Source organism: Octopus bimaculoides, chromosome 8, assembly GCF_001194135.2.
Source record: "Octopus bimaculoides isolate UCB-OBI-ISO-001 chromosome 8, ASM119413v2, whole genome shotgun sequence".
Classification (NCBI taxonomy): Eukaryota; Metazoa; Mollusca; class Cephalopoda; order Octopoda; family Octopodidae; genus Octopus; species Octopus bimaculoides.
In genome coordinates, this window is record NC_068988.1 from 13,490,417 (window position 1) to 13,502,822 (window position 12,406).

Genomic DNA, 12,406 nt, shown 5'->3' on the forward strand with positions numbered 1-12,406 from the left:
GGATTTAGTTTGAGTGACATTTTTCTGCTATACAATGGATGTACATATTTGCCTGTCAGAGCCAAACAAATTAAATTTCTATACAAATTTTTTGACCAGACTGACAACATCCATTTCTTATGCACTTGAATGAACTGAATGTAAGCATGATAGATTTTTAGTTTTTCAGAGAAATGTATAGTTTTTATTGCAACAGGTCATGCAAGCCCAAATTACTTTAGTCAGTTTTGATGGTAGTGACACCACTTTGTATAGTATTTCTGCTGAATGTTATTCAAAATACACCAATACAATCTTTTTGGAGTCCTTCATCACCAAATGGTGAATGTAGTGATTTTTTTGCAGCTGCCCTGAATGAAGATAACCTTAAAAGTCACCCATTTCCTTAAAAAAATCTATAGCATGGTGAGAAGCAGTCAGTAAGCATCCATCTCCAGTAACTATGACTCCAAAATTTCATGTCACAATTTTTGATTACATCATTGATAAGCTTTTTCATTTATCCATGACAACAGGTCTTAGGATGATATAATCAAATAGTTATTAATAGTTAGTCTTGCTAAAAAGTATAATATCGGTTTTAAATTTTGGTACATGGCCAGCAAGTTTGGGGGAGAGATTAAGTCAATTCCATCACTTGGTATTTATTTTATTGACCTTGAAAGGATGAAAGGCAAAAAAATCAACCTTGACAGAATTTGAACTCAGAACACAAAGACAGACAAAATGCCGCTAAGCATTTTGCTTGATATGCTTATAATTCTGCTAGCTCACCACCTCACTAAAGAGTATAATAGTGAATACTAATTTATATACTTTTCCAAAAAATTCCTCAAGTGAGTGTTGTTGATTTTTGTAGCTTTATTAATGTTGTCGATAATTGTAGTATGCTAATTAAAATTTTCATGTTTAAACATACATAATTTAAGAGTAAAAAAGTTATCTACATACAATTTGAAACTTAAGTAATGATTAAATAAGCAGAAATAACATTTAATTAGTAGTATACTCTTGACACCACTGTGTATGTGTGTGTATATATATATATATATATATATATATATATATATATATATATATATATATATATATATATATATATGAAAGAGAGAGAGAGAAAGAGAGAACATTTTCTTTCTCTAATAAAAGATCCACTAAGTAAGTCATTGTTCCTTTGATAATTATAAACAAAATAAAAGAAGAAAAATAAGTATCTTTTCCAAAATAATTCAAGATCTATAATTTTATGAAATCATACTTCAGAGAGGGTTATGTAAATTGGAGAAAAGTTACAAAAGTTACTCAACATTACTAAGGATTTTCAATCTGTTATCACATGAAGATCATTAAAGATCCACATTGAATTTGCTATAGTTTGTGATTGAAGTCTAATTTATTATCATATTTAATTATTAGGTTCAATTTATTGTAGCATAATTAATAAATTCTGTTAGCTAGTTCAAATTTATTTTCTAGTTGTTTGTATTTCAAACAGATAAATAACATTATAAAAGTGAGACAAGTTGGCAGAGTGGCTGAAATGTAGAAGTAATGGCCCAAACACTACAACTGGTTGTTTATTAAACTTTAAGGTAGTAGTCAGCTACAGGTGGACCACTGAGGTGTTCACTAGGGGCCTCAGAGCTTCTATAAACAATTTTTCAAATTTAATGTATTTGTGAATCATTGAATGAAGGCCTTTAAATAGGTGATTTGTTTAATTATTGCATACTAAGCAATGCCAGCGATAGGAATGGCGAGGGGGATACTCAGGAATATTTTTCAGCGTAAGATACATTATAATATGGGCAAATTTTTCATTTTTTAAAATCTTACTTGTTTCAATTATTTTACTGTGGCCATGCCGGGAGAGCACCTTGAATGGTTTTAGTGAAACAAATGTCATCCCTCCCCACCTAGCACTTATGATTTTTTAAAAAGTCTAGTACTGATTCTATTGGTCTCTTTTGATAAACCACAGGTTACATGGATATAAAGAAACCAACACCAGTTTTCAAGTGGTGGGGGTGGAGTGATAAATATGGATACAAAGACACACATACAAAATCATATTTATATATATGACAGGCTTCCATATAGTTTCCATCTACAAAATTCACTCACAAGGCAATGATCAGCCCAGGGCTTTAGAAGAAGACATTTGCCCAAGGTGCCATGCAGTGAGACTGAACCTGAAACTACATGGTTGCAAAGTGAGCTTCTTAACTGCACATTGGATCATTACAAAAAGTTACTGAACTCTGTTCTAATGTATAGCACATTATACAATACAAAAGTGAGATGAGCAAATGGATAAGGTGCAGTATTTCTTTCCTACTCATAGGTCATGACTTCAAATTGACTGTCAGTGCTTCAACTCAGAGAAGAATGACATATTTTGCATTGCTTCAGTTTACCTAGCTGCCAGAAATGGATGCTAGATCATCTGGAAATATTTTCAGCAATAATATCCAAAAGATGTTCCATCCAAAAGAAGTTGTATTTGATCTGCTTCATTACATGAAACTGGAACTAAGAACATTTATATTTACATTACTCATATATCATCACCTAATTGTAAGGGGGTAAACTGATATTAATGTTGGCAAAGAGGTAGATGTTAAACAGTAGATCCAGGAATGAAAGAATGCTTAATGCGCAATCCATTTGAGACATTTATAAGCCATGTTACCAATAAACATATTAAAACATGACTGAAAACTTTAATGAATAAAAAAGAAGTTAGAGCAACAAAGACAAGTTCGTGTTAGGAAGTAAATGAGGAGTGTATTAAATAATTATGTTACATATGGACAGACATATATTCACGCGTGCGTGCATGCGTGCGTGCGTGCGTGTATTGTGTGTTTAGAAAGCTTAGTTCTTAACTATGCAGTCTTGGGTTCAGTCCCACTGTATGGCACCTTGGCTAAGTGTCTTCTACTATACCCTGTTAGTGGATTTGTCAGAGAGATACTGGATAAAACCCATCATACACACACACACACACACATGTATGTATGTATGTATGTATGTATATGTGAGTGCATATATGTATTGTTGTCTTGACATCATGTGATGGTTACAAACAAGCATCATCATCATACAGCTATATTTTTAGTGTTCTAAAAAAAAAAAACATATCTGGCTATGGGGAAATATTACCTTATCTGGGAAAAGGTAAGGGTTAGTAATAGGAAGAGTATCCAGCTGTATAAAAACCTACCTCAATAAAATTCTGTCTGACCTATCCTAGCATTGATAGGTAAATGTTAAAACAATGATAATGATGATATATATTAGGGCCCAGACTTATTGAACATTATCATATGTGCTCAGACTTCGCTACACCCAAAATGTTTTGTTTGTGAGAAATACACATCATTTGCTGTGTAGCTTTATTTTTGCTTTCAGTGACTGGATTACATCTTGTTTAGACCTCATATTTGCATAGATTCTATCCGAAGAAAATCAAATGTAAATTTTAGACTGATTAATCAAATGAAATCTCAGCTATCTTTATTAGGATGCAGATATGAAATTGCTTTATTCAGCTTTGGTCATTGGACTATGGATCTGCTAGCATACCAATTTCAAGGGTATCGTCAATTGCATTGATCCCAGTATTTATAGACTGTTGCTCATTTGAACGACTTTGGAATAGCAGGATTTGAACTTGGGATATAAACAAATACCACAGACTCTTCTGTTTATGCTCAACTGATTCTGCTATTTCATATTTCCTTTATAATTGCTAAAATCCAATTATGACAATTTTATTTAAAAGAACTTGTTAACATTATAATTTTAGTTAATAATATAATCAAGTGCCTATTTTAAACCAAGTTATAACAAAGATTTCAAATTTTAGCACAATGAAAGCAATTTTTGGGGCATGGGGGTAAGTCAACTAGATCAACCCATGATCAACTGGTACTTATTTTATTGATCCTGAAAGGATGAAAGGCAAAGTCGGCAATCTCAGAATATAGACAGACAAAATGGCGATAGACAGTTTGTCGAGCTTTCTAATGATTCTGCCAGTTCACTGCCCTGTACCTGGTTATAATAACAAAGGATGTTTTTATATAATGTCTGTACAATGTATCTTATCAATTGTTCAGGAGAATTATAATGTGTAACCATATACAAACACACACACACACACACTCTGAAGTAGCAAATGAAGCACTGTGCTGTATATATTCATCAATTCTATTCAGAAAGTGTATATTTGCTATGCTGTTGTCTTATATGAACTTCAATATCTGTGTTTGTTCCAGACAACCAAGTGTTTTCATTATGGCTTACACACTCTTCCAAACTTGAATATTCAAGAGCTCATTTTAAATTGATAAAACTCACATACATATGAAAACAAAGCTGACATTATAAAAACAAATTAAAAACATACAAGATTAATTAACACTTGTTCAAACAGGTGGAGAAGTTGTTAGATTACATCAAATATTGATACAAAATTATAAATATATTGATGTTTACAATTAAGATAAAGCTATTCATTTATAAGTGAAACAAAGTAGTCATGCTGAATGCAGAAGACAAATAATCAAGGAAATTATAAGAGCAGAATTGCAGGAAAAACACTTTTTAATAATGGAAATCCCTGAATTCTTATTGTCAGACTGAATGTCATCATCATCATCATCATCAAGGTGGCAAGCTGGCAGAATCATTAGCACACTGGACAAAATGATTTTCATTTTGTCTGCCATTACATTTTGAGTTCAAATTCTGCCAAGGTAGACTTTGCCTTTTGTTATTTCAGTGTTGAAATAAGTACCAGTTGAGCACTGGATTTGATGCCGTCAACTAGCTCCCTTCCTCCAATTTCAGGTCTTGTGCCTATGGTAAAAAGGATTGTCTAAATGAGCAAATTTATTATAAAAGGCATTCCAGCCATGACCATTATAATTTTTCCCAGGAATAAATAATTCAAGAAAAGCTTAGCTGCTATTACTACTAAGTTGAGTGACCACGTAGAGGTTCTCTCATTGACTGAGTTGACCTTATTGATTGTCATCAAAGAGGTAGAAGTATGAAGTACATATTTCACTTGGTTAATTCACAGATGGCTGATACTGGAATCAATTCTTTTGCTGAGGAAGGTGAATCAAACCTTTTCTGTAGATTAGTTAAGCATCCAATTTCTTTCTGAAATGTAGCTCCACTCACTGGAGGTCCACATCATCAGAATATTTTGCCAAAATTCTTGTTGCTACTCACCGTTTGGATTCTCACAGTGTAGAAAGACAATACATGGGAATGTTTAACTTGAGCCCCTCATTGATGGTTTAGAGAGAGGTAGAACTGTGAAGTATTTTTATCACTTATGCATTTTTAAAATGCACCAGGGTATCATAAATTATTCATATAATGCAAGTGATATATCTTTGTTATCAATGATATGTGGGTAGTCTCTCACAGTGCGAGGAAGGTGAAGTGTTGTGCTGTCAAAGTCACATATGACTACTGTGATGTGCAAATATGGCATGAGTCAGGGATGTAGATAGATATGGCTACCAGTGGACATGGGGCAAGAATAGACAACTTTTTATGTTCTTCATAGCTCACTTGCCTTAAGGTACTGCAAGCAGCACTTAGCTTGAAAGTTGCTCCTTGCTTTTGAGCATCAGTAGCACCACATACATTGTGTTCATTAAGTTCATATAAGTACAGTTTGGCCCACTCCAGGTTGGACTAAAGGTTGTCCTTTTACTTCTTATATGGGAGACCTTGAGCATAACTACCCTGCTCCCACTCTTTGCAGAACAGCAGCTGCAGTGTCCTGGACTGAGCTATACACATTATATGGCATGTTAATCTGATCTGAGCCTTAAGGGTCTTCTTTTCAATGCATGTGGAGTTAGCTCTGTCTAGGATAGTGAGATTAGAGACATAGTACTGCCAACAAATTTGCATTACGAGAGTAGTTACAAAATTACTCAAGCTGTTTATAATACGATGCATAAACAATATATTCATACTGTAACAATAATTGTAACAGAACAACATAAACAAATGCAATTGTAAGGATAAAGGTCTAAGGAAGTGTTTGATACAGGATCTAAAGCACAAGGTTTAATATTGGTGTTGGCAGGAAGAGAGAGGGAGAAAAGTAAATGAGACAGAGTTTAATTATAGCACAGAGAAAATTCCGAAGCACAGCAGATGTGTTCTACTATTTTTTGCTAATAGTAAAAGTTGTGAAATGAGAATGCAGTTTGATGGAAGATCATCAAACTGGAAAAAATTTGGAATAGTTGATTTTCCTTTTAGAAAATTGAATTTTAGATCACACACATGAAACTAAAAGAGATAGACATAGTAATCCACATATGGGAGAAGTATTACATAGTAGTATGCCTTTGGGTTTAGTTGATAATTGCTCAGGGTTAAAATACATATTTTTAGATATGAAAAGAATCTGCTTATGAAATTAAAAGGATCACTCAAGGGATTAACTGAAGATGCTATGTTCAACTCACAGAGGAATTACTTGTAGACTCTATTTTCTACTTCTCTACATTTTAATGAATTCCTTTCTTTGGTCTTTGCACTAAACAACATGCACAACTCTTTTTTCCCTTCCAAGACTGACTCATTCTAGAACTTCCTTTTTAAAATATGCTTCTTTATTTTTAACCTTTTCAAAGCCTTTAATTGAACTTAAAAAACAGAAGTCATTAAAATGAAAGAATTGAAAGCAGAACATCAAGCTGACACATTGCTATGGAAATATTCACTTGCTAGAAAATAGCGTTATTTTAATACAAGATAATTAAAGCACACATTTTCTAAATTGAATTTATTTATTTAGTTCGTGATATTAGGTAGAAATATAAGTTGAGTTTAAAACAAACTAGCCACACATTATTTTACATATAAAATACAATTACATTAGTTAACCACATGGATTTGGGTTCAGTCCCCATTGTGAAGCACCTTGTGTAGGTATCTTCTACTACTGCCCTGGGCTGACCAAAGCCTTGTGAGTGGATTTGGTAGAGTGGAAACTGAAAGAAGACTATCATGTGTGTGTTTGTATGAGTGTGTATATGTTTGCTTCTCCTTGTACTGACATTGTCATACAAGCAGTGTCATTAATTACCAATGTTTTGTGAAAACATGTCTGGTTAAGGAGAAATATTTTGCTTGGAAGCTGATGAGGAGTGGTGATAGGAAAGGTATCTTTCTGTAGAAAATTTGCCTCATTAAACTCTCTCCAACTCATGCAAGCATGGAAGAGTAGATGCTAAAATGATGACAAGAAAGATTAGTTACTGTTACTGATCAGGTGCTATTGACTTTAATTGACCAGGCTTATGGTCATTGTCTTAAATGTGGGGTAAACTGTTTTCAGATTCAGGCATTTCAAAATTTAGTTTCCATTTTTAAACAGGAATAGTTAGGTGTTTTTGAGGGAGTATTTGACAGTTACATATATCAAGTTAAGCAACCATGTAGATGTCTAGTCATTATTAACTTCAATATATGTTGAAAAATGGCTGATTTACATTGGGTAAAATTAAAGTAATTGGTAAGTAAGTAGCCAACACTTGCCAAAAAAAAAAAAAGAAAAAAAAAAAGGAACAAAGAGATTTAGTGAGATGAAGCTGCTATAAGAACATTAGGTTGTCATGGAAGAAATAGCATTGAACAGTGATACACTAAAATGATATTTTTGCATATTTGGTCAAAGTAAGCCAGCACAGAAAATTGACATCCAAATATTGTTCATGTTGATGATGATGATAATGGTGTGATTTGGTGGTGATAATAATGATGATGATAATGATGATAATCTTATATTAGCTAAGGCAACATCTAAATATAGAACTATCTAATAATCTTACCCAAAATTTTGAGGAAGTGTTAGGAGATCTCCGACACCAAAATAGTCCACACCACTTGGTTTTGATAAGTCATCTAAATCCATTTGTTGGTAGATGGCGCCTGAGAGATCCCTTTTATCACATATTAGAGGATGGAAAGGCATCAGTGATGGCTTGGTCAGCCGCATCACTAAAAAACAAAAGAAAGGAAAACAATTATAAAGCAGTCCAAAATAATACATTAGTAAATGAAGTAGCAATTAAATTAAAGTCACTAAATATCAAATGAAATAGTTGGTTCTGTGAAGCTAGATGAAAGAAATATTTTCATTATTAACTGAGAAGTTGAGGTGCTGAACAACTGAGAAGGTTGGTAAAGGTTGCCAGAGTGCAATTTCTCCACCTTCACTGTAAGGAGAAATTAAATATAATGTCATCATCTCAAAGCATAAATACATGGTTACAAAGATTGCCACAGTTGGGATATTATATGTGACTTACCAAGTTATAATTGCACCAACCCTATACACAAATTGCTTTAACAAAGATGCCTTAATAATATGGAATTATGATTTGAAATGAGAAAAAAGCAATGCATTATTGTGAATTCATGGAATAAAAAGAAGAAAAAAAAAAAGCTAATGAGTAAAATTTCCAACTCTAGAACAGAAGAATGCTAGAATAATTATTTTATGGTATAAAAACATTTTGCTACCGAATTTGTTTCGGAGCAAATTATTGAGTCTACAATGATAGCGTTTACCAAATGCAATTTCATTGGCTCTTAAATATTTCACACATTGGAGAGGCAGGGGAGAGAGAGAGAGAGAGATGGGATGAGATGGCCTAATAAGAGAACTTTTACACTGTTGCATGATCTGTTAGAAATAATCGCCGAGTCTTCCTGACATTATATCATAACCTGCTAGCTAAAAGAAAAATAAAAATGATAAAAAAGGCTCATTTGTAGTAACTTAACCCTTTAGCCTTTTAGCATTCAGATTATTTTGTCAAATGTAATGCTTATTTATTCATATTGTTTTGAATTAAACATGCATTATTTCACAGCTTTGAGATTTCAATATAGTTGTTTATTTTTGGAAATGACATTGTAGGTTAGGTGTGAGAGGCAGAATCTAGTTGGTTTGAACATAAAACAGGTAGAATATTTTGGTTGGATATGGCCAGTTTAAATGCTGAAAGGTTAATAATGCTTGACATGTTGGATTCAGTGGAAGCTGCCATTTCGAATGTCTGCTGACAACTATATTTATTTATACTAGCACTACATTGATCAATATAAGACAATCAAATAAACCAGTCCTTTACTGATATTTTGCTATATTTGATTATACAATTCATGGTAATAGAGCAAAAGAGCTGCTACAAGATATAGAGAATAAACCCTATTTAATATCCTGTGAATAACACAAATTGTTTGAAACTATTTATAAATATAACACTTGAACATAACTGTATAACTTACAAGTTGAGTTTTATTTTACATAAACATATGATAAAAGGAAAAATTTGGCAACATCACATACCAATAAAGTCCTGCTCTTGAAAACTTATCTTTTACAATTTGACATTAACTATAGATGCTTTTACCAGATGTTAATATGAAGTACTATTAACTTCAGTAAGATGATGCTTCAGTTCCCAAATGATGTGAGATGATTATCATTTTTCCTAAACTTAACGTCCTAGCAACATTATTACATTCATATTTTAGATTACAATGTTTTTATATGAAGTTTTAAGCTTGCAGCAAAAATAAATACAATAAACACCTGCATTCATTAAAAGGAAAAGAAATATATGTGATGATTACTTATTGGGCAAGAAAACATAAGTGTTCTGTAATGATTCCAGTTCTGGCACACATACCAAAGAGCTAATGATTAAAAAATATTGATTAGCTACCATTATTAGCGAAACTAATCAGTTTTTCTTTCTGTTAGAATGAATTACCAGAACTTGCCATTTATAACCTATTTTATTAGTTAATCCAAAGAAAAAAAAGAAAAGAAATCAATACACACATATAATGGAAAATATTCTTCTTTTTCACTTATTTGAAGTGCATGTTTATTTTTAAATAAAAAAAAACAGCAACAAAAATATAAAAATAAATATATTGGTATGGTTATGTATAAGATGAGATAGAGGGTGAAAAAAGAATGTGAATGTGTGCAAGAACTGTGCTAATAAATAAAAGTATTTCATTAAGTTCCTTGAAATATCTATGAAAGCATTTTTGAAAATTGCCTTTTTTTAAAATTATTTTTACATCTTTTACCTGTCCAACTAATTCCAGCACTGGAATTGGAAGAGGAGATGGAAATAACTATGATAAAGGTGATCTTTAATCAAAAGGATTCATAAAACATTCTGATTAAATGAAATATAAATATATAATAAGCTTCCTGACAATAGGAACTTATACCCAAGTTAATCTGAAAATCAATTTTTAAAACTTATGCGTATGTGTTTTTGTACACCTTTTTATTTCTATATTTTTGCCTTTTGATGTTATTTGGCAGAAGAAGAAATTTAATCCTGAAATCTTTTCCTCATTATCTTGACAATTAAAATAGTGACCTTCAACTAATGCAACCAAGTCATTTTTAAGCAACCCAAATTTAACCTTCTTACAATCTGTATTCTTAACAAATAAGCTTTTTAGGTTTTATTTCATTTAACTAATAAAGAAAATGTAAATTGAATGATATACAACATTGTTGTGTAGATTAAATGGAGTAAAATGTGAGAACCTAGTGAGAATTGAACCCACAATATGTCTGTGGACACCTTGATGTAATTACTACTTCCATGTGTAGCAGTCTTATATGTTTATGATCAGTCTAAAAATACTTTTTGAATCCTTATGAAAGCATATTTTTGCATACCCTTTTTATTATTTTTAACTCAGGCTTTCAGTAAAATATTTAGTAACTGAATCTTGATCTTGGCTCAGCAATAGCAAAAAAACAGAAGCAAAACAAAATGGGATATGAAAATATATATATGTGAATGGGTTAAAAAAAAAAAAAATCAGGGTTGATCTGCAGGTAAACAACAATAGCATTAGCAGCTCCTCAGTCTATTTTCTTCCAAGAATCCTTCTAAATTCATATCTCTGATGTTTTTTCCATGTTTTTCTATCCATTTTCTCTCTCTCTCTCTCTCTCTCTCAAAAGTTTATAAACTCCATCTTACATAGCTGATATCATTTTAATTTTTTTAAATTATCATTTATTGTAGATACATTGATTTACATACACATTTACAATTATGCTCTTTGCATAAATACAAATTTACAAGTAACCCACATTTCTATTTATCCTCTCAGTATTGTGCCAATCCGTGAGCCCCAAAGTGGTCATTCAATGTGATAAAAATCCTCTTTGAATCAGCTTATGTATACACACCCCATTTGCATTGTTTTGTTAATCTTCTGAGGGATGCAGGTGATGCAAATAAAAAGATAATGTAAAGACCTCATAAAATTTGATACTTAAAAGATGTTTAATGAATTGAAAACAAGTCTTCACAAATACATTCTTGAAAAAAAAAAAAAAAAAGAATCATAAAGGTACTTGATATGAAGAGGTCAAACCTTGATATGAAGAGGTCAAGTTGCATATCTAAAGACTTTTGATCCAATCCCAGAATTTATTGGAAACACTTTCCCATTTTTAATAAAACAGATGATTTAAATGTTTAAAATCTTAACAACTGTCTGAGCTTAAATTGGCTTTTATTAATTTTAATAATATTAGTGACGTTATCAGAATATCTCTTAGTCAGTTAACCTTTTGTGTAGCAAGGTGTATAAATAACAAGCAAAAAGCACTCATGGAAATTTTAAAATTTGAAGAACAGCAATAGACCAACTGAGAGCAAATCAGTCCCTTAGGTACTGAAGATATAAATATTTATATCTCCACTGAAAGTTGCATCTTATCAATGCAATATTGAATATATGTCAAGATTTGATCTGATTTAAGATGCTACTTGGAGTTATTTCCAAAAGTGGCTTCACAACAACATCCTATTTCTCAAGCTATCTGTTTTGATATGTCCGCTATAGCATTGTATCAATAAAAGATTTCCACTCATTTCTTCTTTCTTGCGAGGCTGCAAACCAGAGATAATGATAACTAAGGTTCTCAAACGAGTAGAATTTGTATGTTTCAAATCAATACTTTCCAGATAATAAAATAAAAAAAAAATAAAAAAAACCAGTTAAAGCAATTAAAAGAAATGTAATTATGTCTATGTATGATAACAAAAATTAATTGATGAATTGAAGCACTTAAAATATATAATTTTCTACAAATCCTTTTTAGATTTGTAGTGTTTTCACTTGGATTTTACATTGCTTCTGTAGCCATTCTATCGGCAAAGGCTTCTTGAGGTCGATTACTTTTTAGTATGTTGATATAAATGACCTTTCTTTTTGCATCATTTGATTTCAATGTCATTTTCTTTAACAAGAATTTTATAGCTCACAAAATTGCTTACTGAAAGTCAATCTCTATATT

At 31.7% G+C, this 12,406-nt stretch overlaps 1 protein-coding gene across 5 annotated transcripts in view; it reads right to left on the bottom strand.

The window, feature by feature from the left end:
* Positions 1-12,406, bottom strand: part of LOC106879192 (trafficking protein particle complex subunit 13) — a 271,910-nt gene that overhangs the window by 65,282 nt on the left and 194,222 nt on the right. For all 5 annotated transcript variants that reach the window (XM_014928647.2, XM_052969952.1, XM_014928649.2 and 2 more), the window contains exon 2: positions 7,878-8,046. In XM_014928647.2, coding sequence (XP_014784133.1) covers positions 7,878-8,046 — 169 coding nt within the window. The remainder of the gene's footprint in view (positions 1-7,877; positions 8,047-12,406) is intronic.